This window comes from Eurosta solidaginis, chromosome 5 (assembly GCF_040869045.1).
Source record: "Eurosta solidaginis isolate ZX-2024a chromosome 5, ASM4086904v1, whole genome shotgun sequence".
Lineage (NCBI taxonomy): Eukaryota > Metazoa > Arthropoda > Insecta > Diptera > Tephritidae > Eurosta > Eurosta solidaginis.
In genome coordinates, this window is record NC_090323.1 from 246399567 (window position 1) to 246422359 (window position 22793).

Consider the following 22793-nt stretch of genomic DNA (forward strand, 5'->3'; position numbering starts at 1 on the left):
ACTTTGTGAGTATTGGACTCGTTGGCTTTGCACATGATCTTAGAAATTTTCCAGCCCAGTGATTTTGTCCACGCCTTTCCTGCTTGATGGATCATTTGCAACTCCTGTCTCCTTTTAATTTCTCTCAAACGGATTGGGACGTTTATCGTCGATTTCGTTATCTTCTATCCTTTTAATATACTCGTAAGAAAACATTTTTTGAAGCACTATGATGATATGTGACCGCAACACTCAGCGGTGTAATCACAAGAACGGATCTGCATCAAAAGCGCACCTTTATCCTCACCCGTACATAATCGGTAACCTCTTTTGTCAACTTACGCCGGGGAACGCACTTATCAGAGCCAAATATTCCCGTCTAAAAGGTGGAAGAAATTTGCGAAAAGCTTCTTAAATGAACAATCGGATGTATGTATGTATGTTTTTCAGACAATAATATGTACCATATACGCAATCATTAGGCAAAATTTGAAGCTTATATGTAGCTTATATGTAGCTGCTTAAATGGGGCAGAAATTATGATAAGCTTCTGATCTGAACAATCCGTTGTATTGGGTATATACTATATATACTACCGATCTATACAATTTTTTCAGACAACAATACGTGCCATATATGAAAGCATCTGGTAGTGGTAGTAATTTTGTAAATGCCTACAGGCTTTTGGGAAATTTACAATTTTTTACTAAATATTTCGTGAAATGATGAAAACTTATATCTCTTTTTCATTATTTAAGAGCTTGGTTGAAGAAAGGCGTTATTGAGAATTTTCTTCAAATACACACACATTCAAAAAATAAAAATGTAAGGCGCGATAACCTCCGAAGAGATTTTAGGCCGAGTTTCTCTTCCAATTTTCGTCGTTCTCCTTTTAATTTTCCCTACAAATTGGCGGGACAGGACCTACTTGTTTTTTTATGCCGACTCCGAACGGCATCTGCAAGGTAGACGAGTTTTCACTGAGAGCTTTTCATGGCAGAAATACACTCGGAGTGCTTGCCAAACACTGCCGAGGGGCGACCCCACTTAGAAAAATTTTCTTCTAATTGAAAAAGCTCTTTTACGTTTAACCATTCATGGGAATATTCCAAACACGTTCGTTTGATACTAACTCAGGCAGTCCGAATATTCCAAATATATAAGTACATATCCACGATTCCATAAATTCCAAAAATAAATATAAATGGAGATGAATATTTCGAGCATAGGGAATGAATAAGTTAACACGCTCAATGAGTAAATTTCGTTGTGGTATCTCCATTATTTACTAATGGCTTTTTTATCGATTTGCTAGTCGATTTTTTTACGTTGAACCATGAAATTTAAATTGGTTAAGATTTCGTGTAACGAATTTGCTGCAAATTCCTCTTATTTGCCCTTTTGCTAGATTCGTATCGCTAAACTGTTGAATAAATAACTCCAATATTGAATAATGTAAAAATGCCTTTATTAAAGTACTTCACAATGACACATATACTTTGCTACTCGCTGGCTTAATAACCAAACTGATTGATAACTCAAATTGAACTCTACTATTGGGCGCCAGATCGCGTGCTTAATCAATAACTGATTGATTGCTCAACTCAAACTGAATTGCAGCGCCTCTACATCTGTTGCCTTTTATACCCTTTGGTTTCCTCGTTCGCATTTTTCCAGAATGTACTAGCATTGTCCATGAGCTCTCAAACTTCTCAGCTATAACTAAAATTGCACAATTTTATACATCTTTTAGGCGCTTCCAGAATCTACTAGTCCAGTAGCTCTCAAACTTCTCAGATATATGCATGTGTTTGCGCATTGACTCTCCGCTGCTCGTATTCGTACATGGTACATATGTGTAGACGCAATTATTTATTCGTTTATGTAGATACATAAAGATTGAATTATTGATGTGAATGTTTGTAGTTTACAGTCTCTCGCGCGCACATAGGCATATAAGTAAATGCATCTGTGTGTGACATCTCTCTGCGCTGCCTTATATATGTGTATACTTGATTTGATTATTAACGTAAATACTGCTTCGCATGGCCTTAGCATCGTGATGGTATAGCTAGGTGATGCTAATATCCGTGACAGTATGTTCATGGGATTTCGGAGGTACACGATTCCTTGGTGTCCGTACTTTTCATAAAGTTACCTTTGTTAAGCCTCACCACTAGCAGATCATGTCATTGGATGTAACATCCTTGTACGTGATTTAGTCAAATATATATGACATGAATTATAAAATACAAACAAAGAAAAATATAAAATAAAATAAACTTAAATATATAAAAATGAAACTAAATAATTTGAAAGAAAATTTAAAACAAGCTAAATAAAATAAACAAAAATTAAATAACTTAAAATAAAACAAAAAAATAAAATAAAATGAAATAGATTATAATAAAATGAATAAAAATAAAATATTATAAAATTAAATTAAATAACATAACACGAAATTAAATTAAATAAAAAATAGTAGATTTTTAGCCCACGAGTTTTCGGTTTGTTATCGAGAGGCTATCGATTTTTAACGAAAATAATGGATTTTATTTGTATAAAGCAACTGCCATCGACCAAAATTCTTTAAAAAACTAATCATGTCGCAACCGTTAATAAATCAGAAAAGGTTAAGAGGTGTTTTTTTTTTTTAAATAGTATCAATAGGAAAAATCTGAAATTTAGTTAGGGTATGACAGCTTTAGTGAATTCAATGGGAAAATTTTAAATTTTTGGTATGGAAATGTGAGAGAGTTAATCAATTTTATAATGTCGCAACTGTTATGCTCTTCTTTCTTACTTCTTGCAGTATTTTTTTGTGAATAATAACCCAATCATTGCGTTAACATTTTTCAATAAAATTATAAAAGTTTTGCACAAAAGTGTCGCGACCGTTACAATGGAAAGTGAAATATATTAAATATATAAGTGGTTTGATTTTTTGGTAATAAATTAACACAGGGGTCGATTGCTAATACGCTTCCAAAAAAATTTGAGTGGTTCAAAAGATACTCACGAAATGCCAAAAATTACTCCGAGCCCCTCCGAAACCAGGGATGGGATCATATTTTTGGGCAGAGAACCTTTCTGCATTGGCGGCCTTTGGTCGCGCCTTTAAAAAATTACCCTGGCCGGTCCGTGCAAAATCCCTTTGTACACAGTTTTTTCCTCTGTATACAACAAAATTACACCAACCACAAGAAAATTGTCAGCTTTAACTGAAAAAATCTCTCTTTGACACGTCTCATGATATTTTTGGACGCGTATTAGCAGTCGACCTCTGTTGTAAATTATTACAGTTTTTTTTTAATAAATTAAACCATAAAATATGCAGCTGCGAGCACGGAAATAGTAGTGTACACCTACGGCTAACATTTTTTGAAATTACTAGAAAACCAAAATAATAGTTGCATTCTTTTTATTACAAAACTAAAGAACATTTTCGTATCTAACCGTAGAACAAAATGGTTTTTTATACATAAGCACTAACAAAAATAAGTCCAGGTAATATGTATTTTCATTAAAATTACCGCGAGCAGCAAAATGGTAGTATATAACAAAAAGTCTTAAATATGTATTAAATTGTTGGTATTAATACCAAAATTAGCATAGGTATTTAGTATTTGGTAGCATAACCGTTATTTTTAATCACTGCTGTACATTAGTGATGGAACGATATTTCGCTATTGGTGATTGCATCGCCGTGAATGAAAAATCGCTAATAGCGATAGCTGTTGCTATCCAAATATATCACTGACTTGGCATTTTGGCAGCATTTCGCCAATAGCGATATTTCGTCACTCGGTTGTGTTTACTTTTAGCTAGTTTAATCTTTCAGGTGACGTTATTTTGAATTGATATTTTTATAAACGACGTTTTGGTCTGGTTGGCTGCGAAAATTTGGTTGTATTAATTTATTAAAAATCCGTTTTAATACCGAGTGAAATATGAGAGCAAATTATAGTAAAACAAATAAGGAAAGCTAAGTTCGGGTGTAACCGAACATTACATACTCAATGAACCTAGGGTAACCCTGGAATGTGTTTGTATGACATGTGTATCAAATGTAAGGTGTTAATGATTATTTAAAACGTAGTGGGCCTTAGTTCTATAGGTGGACGCCTTTTCGAGATATGGCAATAGGGGTGGACCAGGGGTGACTCTAGAATGTGTTTGTACGATATGGGTATCAAATTAAAAGTATTAATGAGGGTTTTAAAAGGGAGTAGCCCTTAGTTGTATATGTGAAGGCGTTTTCGAGATATCGACCAAAATGTGGACCAGTGTGACCCAGAACATCTTCTGTCGGGTACCGCTAATTTATTTATATGTGTCATACCACGAACAGTATTCCTGCCAAGATTCCAAGGACTTTTGATTTCGCCCTGCAGAACTTTTTCATTTTCTTCTACTTAATATGGTAGGTGTCACACCCATTTTACAACGTTTTTTCTAAAGTTATATTTTGCGTCAAAAAACCAATCCAATTACCAAGTTTCATCTCTTTTTTCATATTTGGTACAGAATTATGGCATTTTTTCATTTTTCGTAATTTTCGATATGACGATTTCGGCCATATTTCATACCAAGATAAGTGACTTCAGATAAGTACGTGAACTAAGTTTAGCTAAGATATATCGTTTTTTGCGCAAGTTATCGTGTTTACGGCCGAGCGGAAGGACAGACGGTTGACTGTGTATAAAAACTGGGCGTGGCTTCAACCGATTTCGCCATTTTCACAGAAAACAGTTATCGTCATAGGATTGGTAAATTTTTGTTCGACTTATGACATTAAAAGTATTCTAGACGAATGAAATGAAAAAGGGCGGTGTTACGCCCATTTTGAAATTTTCTTTTATCTTTGTATTTTGTTGCACCATATCACTACTGGAGTCGAATGTTGACATAATTTACTTTTATACTGTAAATATATAAAAATTTTTGTTAAAATTTGACTTTAAAAAATTTTTTTTCTAAAAGTGGGCGTGTTCGCCATCCGATTTCGCTAATTTTTATTTAGTACACATATAGTAATAGGAGTAACGTGCCTACCAAATTTCATCATGATATCTTCAACGACTGCCAAATTACAGCTTGCAAAACTTTTAAATTACCTTCTTTTAAAAGTGGGCGGTGCCACGCCCATTGCCCAAAATTTTTCTAATTCTCTATTTTGCGTCATAAGGTCAGCGCACCTACCAAGTTTCATCGCTTTATCCGTCTTTGATAATTAATTATTTTCGATATCGAAAAGTGGGCGTGGTTGTAGTCCGATTTCGTTCATTTTAAATAGCGATCTGAGATGAGCGCCCAGGAACCTACATATCAAATTTCATCAAGATACCTCAAAATTTACTCAAGTTATCGTGTTTAGAGACGGACGGACAGACGGACGGACGGACGGACATGGCTGATGATGAATTTTTTTTTTCACCCAGATCATTTTGATATATAGAAGTCTATATATATCTCGATTTGTTTATGCCGTTACGGATTACCGTTATGCGAACAAAGTTAATATACTCTGTGAGCTCTGCTCAGCTGAGTATAAAAAGCAGTGAAATGTGGCAATTTTATGAGCCCATAAATAAAACGCATGCAAAGCCCGGTGATAACTGTAAAAGTCCCCGTTCATATAAATATTTCGTGAAGTGTATAAAAGAGATTAAATGGCTGCATTTTTTTGTTTTTAAATACAAATGACGCCAAATAGACCTGGGCCTTTAGACTTGGTCTAAGATTGGTTGCCTATGTAATTCCTAAGTTAATACTTCTAGGCAGTAGCCGTTAGCACTTTTATAAAATTTGTTTTTTGATGGAAAAATAAAAGAATTATAGAAATATCTATCACTCGTCTTATTGTAAACAGATGTAACTCAAAATTTAAGTTTTTTGGGAGAATGCAATTCAAGTTTTGTCATATTATATCGTTGAATTCCCCGGCTAATTTCTAGGGCACTGAATTGGGTGGCTAATTTTCTGTCAAAGAATATTTTTATAATAGTTTGAAGAAATTGTTATATTTTTCCTCTGCGTTTTTCTTTAAAAACTAATTCACTTTACTATAAAACATTATGCAACCAAATACAAATTTCAGAATAAATTCATACGGAGTATTTCTGAATACATCGGTGTAGTATAAAAATAATAGTAATAATAGTAATAAATCATGTTTATATGGTATTACATATACAGATTTATTTCGGGTTGATTCATTTTACATTTAAAAATAAAAGCATAAAACAAAGATGCATAGACATCTATTTCCGCTAGTTTCATCTCATTGAGTGTAATACGAACCTGAACATAATGTCGTCAGCCAGTTAATATAATTGTATCATAATATCTCAGGAAATTAGAATTTCACATTACATCAGTTTACAATAAAAGGTACATATTTTTTTCTTTTTGTTCCAATTTTGGTTCATATATTCTGTATACTAAACTAAATTAATGTATAACATTCAATCTACTCGGGTAAACAAACTTACACATTCATTTCTTTATATCCAAGTACACAAATTGCAGATTCGCACATTAAAAATAAATTAAAGCGATCGCTATAGCTGTAAAAAATAGACCCGATTCAAAAATCGCCATATTTATTTTCACTGATAGTCAAAATCGCTGTATCGCCCATCATATCTTCTGTATAGATTCGCTTGTTAAAAATAAATTAAAGCGTACATATTTTTTTCTTTTTGTTCCAATTTTGGTTCATATATTCTGTATACTAAACTAAATTAATGTATAACATTCAATCTACTCCGGTAAACAAACTTACACATTCATTTCTTTATATCCAAGTACACAAATTGCAGATTCGCTTATTAAAAATAAATTAAAGCGATCGCTATAGCTGTAAAAAATAGCCGCGATTCAAAAATCGCCATATCTATTTTCACTGATAGCTCAAAATAGCCATATCGTCCATCACCAAAGATAAATATAATAGCCGTGTTTTTTAACACGCGCGTATACGTTTCGTTTGCGCGTGTAAAAAAACGCCTATCCTCGCTTAGATAATACTTAGGAGACCCATCTAGCGGCTGTGGTTAAACAACTAGCTGCAGCAACAGGGTGTACCGAAAAGCGGAGATGCAACGCTCTGATGGCCATAGGGTATAGCATATAGCTGAATCAGTTGCGATGAATTGTGGACACACATAGAATACATAGAATTAGTGTAGAGGGTGAAACAAAGACACATATTTCAGTTACATCTGAGTATAATGCGTATTGAAATTTAGTAGGACAAAATATATGCGCAGCAATTTCAGAGGTGTATTTATAGTTTGTCGCTTAGCAGTCAATATAAAGTTTAAGCGTAAACGGATATACGCGTGTTAAAAAACACGGCTAATAAGAGCCGGCACTCGTTATTTTTTAGGCATTTACTCGATGTAAACTGTGAGGTAGTCGCTACTTTTTTTTTGGGCGAGATGTTTATAAATGTCTTCTATACATTTTCATGGAGTATTTGTGTTTATTTTTCCGACTGTCTTTAATTAATTATTTAATTCTCTTTCCAAAAAACACGTTTGCATAAAGTGATAAGACCGCATGGATAAATGGAAGGCAATTCAAAAATGTCCCTCATAAAACAAAAGTAGCGACTACCTCACAGTTTACATCGATTAAATGCCTAAAAAATAACGAGTGACGGCTTTTATTATATTTATCCCCTTTGCGTTGACATCTTTCCTTTGGTATTGACTGTCATTGTGAATGATGACTAAGTGTGTTATCTTATCTGTCAACTGCCTGACAGGCTCTTCAATATGGCTACTTTTCAGCGTTTTGACAGGCTGTTCAATATGGCGGCGCCTATCTTCAGCGGGTGATAGAAAGAGAGACAGAATGAGACAGCGATAGTCAAATACAAATCAGGTGATCCAATCACTTTGGAATTTTAACGTTTATGCAGAAGATATCACACTTAGTCATCATTCACAATGTTGACTGTCATGCGCGAAGCACTATACGCAATATATCGTGATTGCTATTTGGTTTTGCATTCCATACATTTTTTTAAGGTATATCCAAAGGTTTTCTATGGGACTGAGGTCAAAGCGTAGAGCTGGCATCTCTATGACCTCAACTTCATTGTCCCGAAACCCCAACCTTGCCAACTTGCTTGAATGCTTCGGGTCGCTATCTTGCTGTAGCACCCTTTTGAGTGGCTTTTCTTTTTCGGCGATTGAGAGCATAACATCCTTCATTATTTTAACGTACTAATTTTGGTGAGTAATGGTTGTTATACAAAATATAGGCCCCACACCATGATATGAAAAATCCATACCATAATACTTTATTTTGATAAGTGTATGTATGTTTTCCCATTTTAAATAAGGACTTTAATAATTTCGGGATTTTCGTGATTATTGTTCTGGCCTTGAGATCGAGTTCGAACATGGAATCCTTGATAAATAGGCCGATAAAAAAAAAAACAGTTAAGCTATGACGAATATTTTTTGTTTCGTTAATTTAAAGGTACATGGGTCGGCATTCTATTGAGAAGTTGGCTTTGATATTATTGCGTACGACTGTCGAAAATAAGATATGACGGTTATACATGCTTAGAAAGCATTGACCAGAGCTTCGACTTTGAGTCAGTCTAGAATTGCAAATATGCCATTAACGAGAGAATCAATTTGCATGATTGGGATACTATATATATTTTCTGGGAAAAGTGTAAATGAATGCTTTGATCTTTTCAAGTCAATCAAATTTGCTCCACTTTAATTCCTCGAGTGAAAAGGAAATGTTACAAAATACCTTGGACACAAGAAAGTTGAAAAAACTTAAAAATTTAAGGAATACATTTTTTAAAAGGTATAAATTATCGAAAATGCGCTCATAAGGATAAATATTTATTATATTCAAGTAAGTTTAAATCTTTGAGTAAGAAACTTCACAAAGAGTATGTTGCTAAATTTGAACGGAATATTAAGTTACGCCCCAAATCTTTTTGGCGTTACGTTAGGGCTAAAACGTCGTGTGCAAGCATCCCATCTCAAGTTTCTTATAATGGAAACTTTGCTCATTCCCTCGGCGAAGCTGTCAACCTCTTTGCTTATTTTTTCGGTAATCAAGTCATCAGTGCAAATGGATGTAGATGGGTTCTGTTCTTTTTTGTTTAAAAATATTGCAGCAGTTGCGTATCCAATCTTATTAATTTTTATTAAATCTCTGAGGAATGGAGACTTCATAAAAGCTTGGAAAGTAACGATATTCAAGAGTGGTAATAAAAACAATGTTGTTAACTACCGTCCTATTTCTAAACTTTCCACTGTCTCGAAATTGTTTGAAATTGTAGTTAAGGATAAAATTTTCTTCGCAGTAAAGACCTTGACTTCACCTAATCAGCATGGTTTAATGCATGGCGGATCAACTGTAACTTGTAACTGCAGTATTTTCTGAATTCTGTATATAGGAGAGCACAAGTAGATACTATCTATACCGATTTTTCGAAGGCTTTTGACAAAGTCAACCATTCGTTACTAATATCTGAACTTGCTGGCTTCGGCTTCCATTGTAGTATGCTATCTTGGGTGAGGTGTCACGGTCGTTTCTTGCCACCTCTGGTGTACCCACTCTGGTGTTGGGGCCCTTATTATTTGTTATCTTTATTAATCCCATACGTCATTGTTTCAGTTATGCTGAATTCTTATTGTATGCTGATGACTTGAAAATTTTTTGCATGAATCACGACTCAATCTGAGTCCACTATGCTCCAAGCGGATCTTGATAACGTAATGGACTGGTGTAGACAGAACCGTCTGCTTTTAAATATAAGTAAATGTTTTAGTATTACCTTTGCTAAAACTCGAAATGTTCTTCCTGTTTCTTATCATATTGGTGACTCTACACTGAGGGTAGTTGATGAAATATCAGATCTTGGAGTAGTCTTTGAGGCGAAGTTTCTATTTCACAGTCAGATTAATTATGTCATTGCGAAGTCTTATTCTACACGCGCGTTTATTCGCCGTTTCAGTATGGATTTTAGTGACCCTTATACTTTAAAACTTTTATTTACAAACAATTTTTTGTTTTTAATTGAAAAAAAAAATACTTTGTTCAAATTTTCCAATTACATTACAAGGAATGGAAAAAGTACTTTCGAATTTCCCATTCCATTCCTCAAAGGAATTGCAAAAGTAGTTGAAAAACTACAAGTTAGTTTGTGTATAGGAACTTACTCCTGTCGGGCAGGTGGTCATACGACGAAGATGAACGACTCATTATCTAATTTTAATAAGGACGGTGATAATGGGAGGACTGAGTCACAAGCCAAAAACGACAAAAACGCATTAAGCGATGCGTCAGAATCGGGGAGCGAGAGTAGTGCTGATTCAATGAACTCCGTGTTGGAAAAGCATACAAATGAAAACGGAGTAGAAGAGTGGAGAAGGGTACTGGGCAGAGGAAGTAAGAAAGCCCTGTCGTATTACCGATCAGCACTAAGAATTGTCCAACGCCTGGGAGCAGTGGTCGACCCAACAGAAGCGGAGATCGAGCGCTTGTAATGGTCTCATGAGGCGGTAGAAATAGGTCGAAAGCAGTTCAAGAGGTTTGCTGCTTGAAACTCTCGGCACTGCAACCGGTACGAGTGAAGAAGTGTCGAATGGCAGAATGAAGAGGCAGCGTTCGGCGGGAGGCGAAAAGTCTGCTTTCAAGAGTCTGAAAGGACCCAGTCCCAGAGCCGCGAGGCAGGGCAGCCACATAGACAAGATAAGTAGGCCTAAGTAGGACAGGTGGCGCCAATAGCGAGATAGCAACTACCTCGAAAGCTGCAAGTCAGAGGAAGGACATCAAAAGTGGCGAAGTGCTAACTAGGGAAGTAAGAGATAAGCCAAAGGGAGAAAAAGCTAAGACTCCGAGAAGATGAATGATGTGGCAAGGTCGTCACTGACTTTGGCGCTGGTTGATCGTAGGAATCCTTTCGGACAGAGGACTACTGAAAGGTGGAGATCTGTAGAAAGGGAGCTTATTTACTTAATGCTCAAGATGATACGGGAACAACCACGTAAGGCCCTGGAGTGAAGACGATAGCGTCCGCGAGCTTGCTGTGGCTGGAGGAGTTGGTTCCAAACCTCCAAAGCCAAGGCACGAACGCGAAGTTCGAGGTGGTGGATAAAGCGCAAATCCCCACGGTATCAAAAGTTAAAGTATGGATACCATGCATGATGAAGTCGAAGAATACACTGCGACTTCTGCAGAATCAGAATCCGAATATACCGACACAGGATTGGACATTGGGATCTATACATTGATTTCCATTGTGTTGCAATATCACCAGGCTCAGCGCTATGATTCGAGCTCACCTGATATATGTTTAAAAAATAATTAAACGATTCTGTAAAGTCCTTATCTAACCCAAAAAAACACAATGATAACAGAGGCCGACAGCATTTCAGACCCAGAAACCGGACATTTTCGAAGGATTTTGATGCTATGAATCAAAATCTGGCCTCAAAATTTCTCTATCAGCTCTGGTTTTCGAGATATCCTAACCTAAAAGTGAAAAAAAATTGGATTCAGCGCATCATAAACCTTCGAAAATATACAGTCTGGTATCTGGGTCTCAATGTTGGTTAAATATTGCCGGCCTGTGTAATTTATCCATCGCCTTTGGCGACACAACTCTGGTGACTCGAAGAGATGCGCGAGCGGTTTTTGCCGGCAATTTTTAATGCCCGGAATTTTTAATTCCCCGGATGAGGGGAACATAGACACAAACACGACGTTTGACCCGTTACCATCACCGCACAGAGGTTGAAGAAGCCATGAAAAAAAGCCAAACTTTCTAAATCAATAGGTCCAAATAAAGTAGTCATGCCAATGCTGAAACATCTTGGCGCTGAGGAAGAAAGCTACCTGACGCACGTTTTCAAGCCTGGGAAACCGGCTAACGAAGGTGAGTTATAACGACCGGTATCACTCCGTTCGCCAGTAGCGAAGACATTGGAAACCTTCCTGCTTCGTCAGTATAGTGCGAATCTTCGCCTAGCCACTCATCAGCATGGCTTCCGCAACATACATAGTACTACCAGCACTGTCGAAAGCTTTTGACACAGTCAACCACGGTACTATACTCCAAGATATAGAATATTCACTTTTCCCCTTTGTATAAAAAGATAAACTGCAAATTATCTGAGCCTATCCGGCCAAATCCACGGTCACTGTTTTGCGACGTGGAATATTGGACGTTCACATCGATGGTGTTGCGCTACCGATTGTCATCTTAGGAGTAACATTCGGTCACACTCTCACCTAAATGTAAATCTAAAGCACAAATCCGCAACAAAATCCTCAAGTAGCTTGCCAGTAGAACTTGGGGGAAAGATGAAGAAACGTTGCTAGCCACGTACAAAGCAATTGGCCGGCCACTCAACAGCAAATCTAAACTACGATGATACAATCTTACCATAACCTTCCTCATATATGGCGCGAAAAAATGAATTGCAAGTCATTGAAGGCAGTGCTTGTATTTTAAAAACATTGTCTTATGGTGCAAAAAGTTACTATGGCCTCATAAAATCACCGCTTGAATCGCAAAAATATTTTTTACACTAAGAATTTTTCAATTACTTTTGCAATTCCTTTGAGGAATGGGAAATTCCAAAGTACTTTTTCCATTCCTTGTAATGTAATTGGAAAATTTTCAATTACATTTGCGATTCCTTTCGAAAGTACTTGAGCAGAAATTATATTTGAACAAAGTATTTTTTATACTCAGTTGAGCAGAGCTCACAGAGTATATTAACTTTGATTGGATAACGGTTGGTTGTACAGGTATAAAGGAATCGAGATAGATATAGACTTCCATATATCAAAATCATCAGTATCGAAAAAAAATTTGATTGAGACATGTTGAGTAAATTTTGAGGTATCTTGATGAAATTTTGTATGTAGATTCCTGGGCACTCATCTCAGATCGCTATTTAAAATGCACGATATCGGACTATAAACACGCCCACTTTTTCGATATCGAAAATTTCGAAAAACCGAAAAAATGCGATAATTCATTACCAAAGGCGGATAAAGCGATGAAACTTGGTGCATGGGTTGACGTTATGACGCAGAATAGAAAATTATTAAGATTTTGTACAATGGGCGTGGCACCGCCCACTTTTACAAGAAGGTAATTTAAAAGTTTTGCAAGCTGTAATTTGGCAGTCGTTGAAGATATCATGATGAAATTTGGCAGGGACGTTACTACTATTACTATATATGTGCTAAATAAAAATTAGCAAAATCGGATGAAGAACACGCCCACTTTTAAAAAAAATATTTTTTAAAAGTCAAATTTTAACAAAAAATTTAATATCTTTACTGTATATAAGTAAATTAAGTCAAAATTCAACTCCAGTAATGATATGATGCAACAAAATACAAAAATAAATGAAAATTTCAAAATGGGCGTGGCTCCGCCCATTTTCATTTAGTTTGTCTAGAATACTTTTAATGCCATAAGTCGAACAAAAATTTGCCAATCCTTCTTAAAATTGGTAGAGGCATAGATTCTATGACGGTAACTGTTTTCTGTGAAAATGGGCGAAATCGGTGGAAGCCACGCCCAGTTTCTATACACAGTCCACCGTCTGTCCTTCCGCTGGGCCGTTAACACGATAACTTGAGCAAAAACCGATATATCTTTACTAAACTTAGTCCACGTACTTATCTGAACTCACTTTATATTGGTATAAAAAATGGCCGAAATCCGACTATAACCACGCCCACTTTATCGATATCGAAAATTACGAAAAATGAAAAAAATGCCATAATTCTATACCAAATACGAAAAAAGGGATGAAACATGGTAATTGGATTGGTTTATTGACGCAAAATATAACTTTAGAAAAAACTGTGTAAAATGGGTGTTAAGTAGAAGAAAATGAAACAGTTCTACAGGGCGAAATCAACAGCCCTTGGAAATTTGGCAGGAATACTATTCGTGTTATTACATATATAAATAAATTAGCAGTATCCGAAAGATGATTTTCTGGATCACCTTGGTCCACATTTTGATCGATATCGCGAAAACGCCTTCACATATACATCTAAGGGACACTCGCTTTTAAAACCCTCATTAATACCTTTGATATCCATATCGTACAAACACATTCTAGAGTTACCCCTGGCCCACCCTAACGGCGATATCTCGAAAAGGCGTTCACCTATAGACCTAATGCCCACTCCCTCTTAAAATGTTCAGTAACACCTTTCGTTTGATACCCATATCGTACAAACATTCTAGAGTCACCCTTGGTCACCTTTATGGCGGTATCTACAAAAGGCGTCCACCTATAGAACTAAGAATTGCTCCCTTTTAAAATACTAATTACCACCTTTCATTTGATACCGATATCGTACAAACACATTCTAGAGTCACCCCTGGCCCACCCTAATGGCGATATCTCGAAAAGGCGTCCACCTATAGACCTAATGTCCACTCCCTCTTAAAATGCTCAGTAACACCTTTCGTTTGATACCCATATCGTACAAACATTCTAGAGTCACCCTTGGTCCACCTTTATGGCGGTATCTACAAAAGGCGTCCACCTATAGAACTAAGAATTGCTCCCTTTTAAAATACTAATTACCACCTTTCATTTGATACCGATATCGTACAAACACATTCTAGAGTTACCCCTGGCCCACCCTAACGGCGATATCTCGAAAAGGCGTTCACCTATAGACCTAAAGTCCACTCCCTCTTAAAATGCTCAGTAACACCTTTCATTTGATACCGATATCGTACAAACACATTCTAGAGTCACCCCTGGCCCACCCTAATGGCGATATCTCGAAAAGGCGTCCACCTATAGACCTAATGCCCACCCCCTCTTAAAATGCTCAGTAACACCTTTCGTTTGATACCCATATTGTACAAACATTCTAGAGTCACCCCTGGCCCACCCTAATGGCGATATCTCGAAAAGGCGTCCACCTATAGACCTAATGCTCACTCCCTCTTAAAATGCTCAGTAACACCTTTCGTTTGATACCCATATCGTACAAACATTCTAGAGTCACCCCTGGCCCACCCTAATGGCGATATCTCGAAAAGGCGTCCACCTATAGACCTAATGCCCACCCCCTCTTAAAATGCTCAGTAACACCTTTCGTTTGATACCCATATTGTACAAACATTCTAGAGTCACCCCTGGCCCACCCTAATGGCGATATCTCGAAAAGGCGTCCACCTATAGACCTAATGCTCACTCCCTCTTAAAATGCTCAGTAACACCTTTCGTTTGATACCCATATCGTACAAACATTCTAGAGTCACCCCTGGCCCACCCTAATGGCGATATCTCGAAAAGGCGTCCACCTATAGACCTAATGCCCACTCCCTCTTAAAATGCTCAGTAACACCTTTCGTTTGATACCCATATCGTACAAACATTCTAGAGTCACCCTTGGTCCACCTTTATGGCGGTATCTACAAAAGGCGTCCACCTATAGGACTAAGAATTGCTCCCTTTTAAAATACTAATTACCACCTTTCATTTGATACCCATATCGTACAAACATTCTAGAGTCACCCTTGGTCCACCTTTATGGCGATATCTCGAAAAGGCGTCCACCTATAGAACAAAGGATCACTCCCTTTTAAAATACTCATTACCACCTTTCATTTGATACCCATATCGTACAAACACATTCTAGAGTCACCCCTGGCTCACCCTAATGGCGATATCTCGAAAAGGCGTTCACCTATAGACCTAATGCCCACTCCCTCTTAAAATGCTCAGTAACACCTTTCGTTTGATACCCATATCGTACAAACATTCTAGAGTCACTCTTGGTCCACCTTTATGGCGATATCTCGAAAAGGTGTCCACCTATAGAACTAAGGATTACTCCCTTTTAAAATACTCATTACCACCTTTCATTTGATACCCATATCGTACAAACACATTCTAGAGTCACCCCTGGCCCGCCCTAATGGCGATATTTCGAAAAGGCGTCCACCTATAGACCTAATTCCCACTCCCTCTTAAAATGCTCAGTAACACCTTTCGTTTGATACCCATGTCGTACAAACATTCTAGAGTCACCCCTGGCCCACCCTAATGGCGATATCTCGAAAAGGCGTCCACCTATAGACATAATGCCCACTCCCTCTTAAAATGCTCAGTAACACCTTTCATTTGATTCCCATATCGTACAAACACATTCTAGAGTCACCCCATGTCCACCTTTATGGCGATATCTCGAAACGGCGTCCACCTATGGCACTAAGGATCACTCCCTTTTAAAATACTCATTAACACCTTTCATTTGATACCCATATCGTACAAACATATTCTAGAATCACCCCTGGTCCACCTTTATGGCGATTTCTCGAAAAGGCGTTCACCTATAGAACTAAAGCCCATTCCCTTTTAAAATACTCATTACCACCTTTCATTTGATACCCATAACGTACAAACACATTCTAGAGTCACCCCTGGCCCACCTTAATGGCGATATCTCGAAAAGGCGTCCACCGATACACCTAAGGCCCACTCCCTCTTAAAATGCTCAGTAACACCTTTCATTTGATACCCATATCGTACAAACACATTCTAGAGTCACCCCATGTCCACCTTTATGGCGAAATCCCTAAATGGCGTCCATCCATAGAACTATGGCCTTCTCTCTCTTAAAATACTCTTTAATACCTTCCATTTGGTACACATGTCATACAACCACATTCCAGGGTTACCCTAGGTTCATTTTCCTAAATGGTGATTTTCCTTATTTTGGCTCCATAGCTCTCAATTGAGTATGTAATGTTCGGTTACACCCGAACTTAGCCTTCCTTACTTGTTTTTTTTTCAATTACAAGCAAACAATTTGTTGTACTTGAGCCTTAAAAAAACGAAATTACTTTTGGTATTTTTTTTTAGGAATTGTAATCAATTCCTTTGCTGTGGAGGAAAGGAATTGATTACTTTTCTCAAGTACATGTAACGAGGAATCGACGGGTATTGATTACCTAAAGTAATCGTTACTACCCAGCTCTGGTCAAATATTACAAATATCTCAACTTTTTTCATCGCTTTAAGCTCCAAACATCCTATGTGGCAAGACCGTACCTCAATCATATATTGAACTTTTCTGTCAAAGGATGGACAAATGATTCGTTGTATATTAGCCCAAAGTCTGGGCCCGAATCGTAACATACGATCACGGATCGGCAACCATACGAAGGAAAATTACGTGATACGTCAAACGTATAAATAAAATGGGATTATAACATACGATAGCAAACGGAACGTAATTTATTTTCAATTCACAATAAATTCTACGATCTAAATTAGGTTGGATTGTATTTTTAGCTCACAATAGATTTTGAACTGTCAAATTGGTTGACAAAATATAAAAAATAAAGTAAATAACTGCGATGGATCAAATTGTATTGTTTTGTTTGAGCTCCAGTAATAGCGAAGGCGATGAAAAGATAGTTCAAAGGCGGTTAACCCTTTGGACTTATCGAACAAAGCGCAAGCATATCATTTATGTATTATATCTTTGTAACAAAAAATTATTGCTGTTTTTTGAAGAGATTGCGCTTAACTTAAGAAGCTTTTAGTTACTTTCTGGAGAAGTTAAATTTGAAGCAAGCCAAAGCGGGTTCCTTTTGGCTTGGATTAAGCTTGTTTAATTTCGACCTTTGTTAATAATAAGAGTTTGAAATTTGTTATTATATTTTACTTGATCATCTATTTTAACAATTTTCTTACATTTTCATTGAAATTTGTGTGTATACGATCGCCAGTTTGTGTTCGAATGAAAGTGGAACGGAACGTGTATGTTCAGTCACTCGTCACGTATGTTGCGATCCAAAATTACGATCGAAGTAGTACGTTCACGTATGTCATAATCCGAAAATCATATTGTTACGTGACGAGTTATACGATCACGGATGTTACGATTTGGCCCCTGTATGTAAAATTCCTTTAATTTGCAATATCTGTTTATAAAACAGATACAATTTGCAATAGTGTTGTCGCAACTGGGTATAAATATGCTAGTGTATTGTTTTAAGCTCAAAAAGCTGCAAATACTTACCATCTAAAAGCCCAACTACCCTTAGCTCGCTGAATTACATTTTATGAAGTACTCTAGAGCTGCGAAAGTTTCATGGAAAATTGGAGAATTTCGCTTTTGCCTGAAAATGCTCATTCCCACCACCTGAGAAACCACACACAAAAGTATAAAAGACCCGGCAGTATACATTTTCAACACATTTGAGTGAAAATTTTGAAGGAAGTGATTCATTCTCAATTATCGAGAAGCATATTTAAATCAATATAAACTAATTTACATTTTACTGCAAATAGTTCACTAAACTATAATAAATAAAATGCCTATACCAAATATACCAATAGTACCGCCATTTGTATTGAGCTTAGATGCAGCTCCTTTTTACAATCACGATATGTATCCAAATCACGTTTATCGCCGAGCACACGAACGTCAACATATACCATTGGATCTAGGTACATTGGGACTAATTGCGCGGTTAGGGTCGCATGCTCATCATTTGGTGGCTGAAAAACACAAGGCAGAAGGAGATGTAGCATGTCGCTTTGGAAAAAATGGATTTGAAGTACATCTCGATGTTGGTCTATTTAATCCAGAGGATCTAAGTGTGAAAATCGTGGATGATTCATTGGTGATTGAGGGCAAACACGAAGAGCGTGAGGATGAACACGGCCATATTTCACGTCATTTTGTGCGTCGTTATTTGCTACCAAAAGATTTTGACCCGGATACTATTATATCAACATTATCTTCAGATGGTGCATTAACTGTTCGTATACCTTCACCACCCCCACCGCCTGAAACAGAAAAGAAAGAACGCATAATTACAATACAACATGTAGGACCTTCTGAATTATTTTCGAAGAGCAAGAGCGTGGAAGAAACCGATACTGCTAAGCCCGCAGCAAAATAAACAATTGTAATTGTGTTGTTGTCATTGAATGAATTAAGAAGGCTTTGAATGAATTGAAAAACTAAGCATTTCGAAAGAGTCTTCATATCATCTAAGAGCAAGTCTCTTATAATATATCAATATCGCATTTAAATGTCTTTAGTACTAAGTGTTCATCAAATACTTGTATCAGCCATTAAAATTTAAATACCCAACAGACTTGAATGTACTCAGTATGTATATTAAAATTACACTTAAATATTGAAAAAAGAACTGTCATGTTTATTATTGCATTATGCATAGTAATTTTAAAATATAATCATAATTATATCACATACTCGCACTTAGGATGGCAATGATGTAACTATGTAATGCTGCATTATATAATCAATTAATTTATTATATATATATATATATATATATATATATATATATATATATATATATATAATATATATATGTAGTATATGAACGTCTTATTAAGTAAGATCGAGTTCTTTTGGAGCATCTATAATTTTTCTACTTTTCATCGCACATTTAAAGGATTTTACTAATACGAAATAAATATGAATAACGATTAATAAAATTAGAAAATAAGTTGTTCTTTGTGTTTTAGGTGGACCTGAGCAAATTTGGTTGACGATCAAACCCACTTTAAAACAAATAAGGGTGTCTAATTTCTCTTGTAACCGAACATTATATACTCAGCGTGAATTTCTATTGTACAGTTCATTCCAGATAAATTAGTTTTATAAACCTACTGAGGCATATTGTCACGAATTTAGGGAAATTCCGCATATTCCAAACCTTCTACTAACGTTCGAATCGCTAAACTGTTGAACAAATCACTCCAATATTCAGTATTGCAATATGGTCTTTATTTAGACTACTTGGGAGTAGTACAATTATACTTCACAACAGCGTGTTTAAATCAAACTGTTTACTGACTACTAAGCTTTCGCTGCTTTTATACTCTCTGTTGTCCCGTCCACCCATTTCTCCTAACTTCGCGAACTGCATGCATGGTTACCAGCCATATATGTACATGTATATTCGTAGTTTATAGCCTCTCGCATAGCCATATGCGTGTGTATGCGTGAGTACTACTTCGGCTGATGACTACATTTATGTGTGAGTTATCTCTTCGTTGCCTTGTATGTATGTGGGTAAATGATGATTAATGTGTTTATGTAGCAAGAGTGGCAGCTTACTTTATTGTTGTTGTGCCTTTATTTACTTAGTATCAGATTAGTGATGGGAGTATCATTTAAAAATAAAAATAAATGTAAGGCGGGATAACCTCCGAAGAGATCTAAGGCCGAGCTTCTCTTCCAATTTGCGTCGTGCTCCTCTTGATTTTCCCTACAAATTGGCCGGACGGGACCTACATGTTTTATGCCGACTCCGAACGGCATCTGCAAGGCAGATGAGTTTTCACTGAGAGCTTTTCATGGCAGAAATACACCCGGAGCGCTTGCCAAACACTGCCGAGGGGCGACCCCGCTTAGAAAAATTTTCTTCTAATTGAAAAACCTTATTTCTAAAATTTTGATGTTGCTTTGCCCGGGAGTTGAACCCAGGGCATACGGTGTGATAGGCGGAGCACGCTACCATCACACCACGGTGGCCGCCGGGAGTATCATTTAGTGATACTAATATTCGTCACAATATTTTAAACACAAATTATTCCGAAACAAGCAAGGCAGTCTAAATTCGGGCGTAACGGAAGTTGGATTTACGCTGCTGTTTCTTTTACATATTTATTTACATATCTGCATTTCATGGAAACATACCTAATACTTGAAGCTTTCGACAAGTCTCATAATTATGAACATCGGTAACATGACGGTTGATCGTAATGGCATAAACGAATCGAGATAAATATAGACTTCCATATATCAAAATGCGCAGGATGAAAAAGAATTGATTTAGCCATGTTCCTAGGTCCGTCTGTCTGCGATCAGGATAACTTGAGTAAGTATTTAAATATTCTATTGAAATTTGGTTTGTGTTCCTTGGCATCCAAATCCCATCGCTACTTAAAATGAGCTAAATCGGATGATAGGTTAGGTTAGAGTGGCCACCGGTGTGAGCACCAGTGCACTTAGGCCCAAAAAGGTCCCATTGTTATCCCACGTGGATCTCCCCCCTACTCAAACCAACAGGTCGATACAGCAAACGTCAGAAGTTTCTTAGGGTCCAACTTAGCCAGATCACAAAGATCGTCTAAGAAGGGAGATCCCAGAGATTTCTTCCTCTTGTGCCAAAGCGCGGGACACTCGCACAGAAAATTTTTGACTGTTTCTATCTCCTCTTAGTCTTTGCAGCTCCTGCAGTAATCCTTATAGGGAGCACCAAGCCGTTGTGCGCGCCTCCCGAGTGCTATGTGGCCGGGTGTAAGTCCAACCACCAGAGATATGCCCCCCTCCCCCACCCACCTACCACGAAGAAGGGGGTTTTTGTTGGTCTCGCGTCCCATTCAGGCCACACGAGCTTAGAGTGGTAGCAGGATTCAAGATTGCTCCATCTCACCCGCTTCCCTAAGGAAAATCCCTTTAAAAATGAGCTTACAGGTAGCTAGCGGCATGCTCAATCCCTTCCAGGTTGACGAAAGCGGAACGGATGTGCCCCCTCTTGCACGTTCGTCAGCCATCTCATTGCCGGGTATATCCGAGTATCCAGGCACCCACACCAGACTGAGGGAAGTTTGCTCAGCGATCTCGTTAAGATATTTGCGGCACTTCTCTACTGTCCTGGACTTACATGTGACCGATCCAAGTGATTTTAGTGCAGCCTGGCTGTCAGAGTAAATACAGATTTGGTTATAGCGGTGGGCAGCCTTTCCCAGGTGATTAACGGCCTCATTTAAAGCAGGCACTTCCGCCTGAAAGACGCTGCAATGATCGGGTAGGCTAAATGATATCTGCAGCCTATCGCTAATCGCATGTCTCTCCATCCGGATAACTCTCGCAGCCGCAGAGCAGAAAAGGCCTCACATTGCTTGGCCATTAAATCTATTGGCAACTCATTAAAAATAGTGTCCAGCGCCTCCGCAGGGGTGGTGCGCAGAGCACCCCTACGCAGATTAGAACACTTCTTTGTACCTTCTGGAATACACGTAGGTTTGATTTAGCAATTAAGCTCCTCCGCAAGACCACTGCCCCGTATAAAAGAATTTGTCTAACCACAGCGGTGTAGAGCCACAGAGTAATATCTGGTGGTAATCCCCATCTTCGCGCAACAGCTCCCCTACAGCTGTACAGTGCTACCGTTGCTTTCTTCACACGCTCCTGAGCGTTTTCCCTTGAGGATAGTTTCCTATCCAAAATTACTCCTAAGTATTTGGCGTCTGGGTCATAACCGCTAGCACCGGCAGCTGTAACGCAGGTATCTTATATTTCCTGGTGAAGAACCAGTTCAGTTTGGCTGAATGAGCGATAGCCCTTTATTCCTGTCCAGTTCTCCACCAGTCTAAGCTTTGTTTGCATTATATCGCATAGTGTCTGTGGAAACTTCCCGCTAACTAACAGCGCAAGGTCATCAGCATATGCGATTACCTTGCCGCAACCTTCCTTCTCAAGAAGAACCAAGAGCTCATTAAGTGTGGCAACCCATAAAATGGAGAAAGTACCCCACCCTGTGGGGTGCCTCTCCGTATGTGTTTGACCATCGGATCGGCCCCAAGCCGATTAGTGCATCAGTTATCGCAGACGGCGTAACATTGTTGAAAGCTCCCTCAATGTACGCCAAGGATTTCTCGATCTGGGAGACAACTGCATGCAAGACCGTCTCCGTGGACTTCCCTTTCATATACGCATGCTGGGATGTCGATAACTTCCCCCCCAAGGACTCACTTAGTGTAGAGTCCAATAAC

At 37.7% G+C, this 22793-nt stretch overlaps 1 protein-coding gene across 1 annotated transcript; it reads left to right on the plus strand.

Annotated features, from left to right (window-relative positions):
- The first annotated feature begins 18209 nt into the window (after window positions 1–18209).
- On the plus strand, window positions 18210–19347 carry Hsp67Bc (Heat shock gene 67Bc). Its single transcript, XM_067757515.1, has one exon. The coding sequence runs from the start codon at window positions 18347–18349 to the stop codon at window positions 18938–18940; it is 594 nt and encodes a 197-aa protein (XP_067613616.1). The 5' UTR covers window positions 18210–18346; the 3' UTR covers window positions 18941–19347.
- The last annotated feature ends 3446 nt before the right edge of the window (window positions 19348–22793 follow it).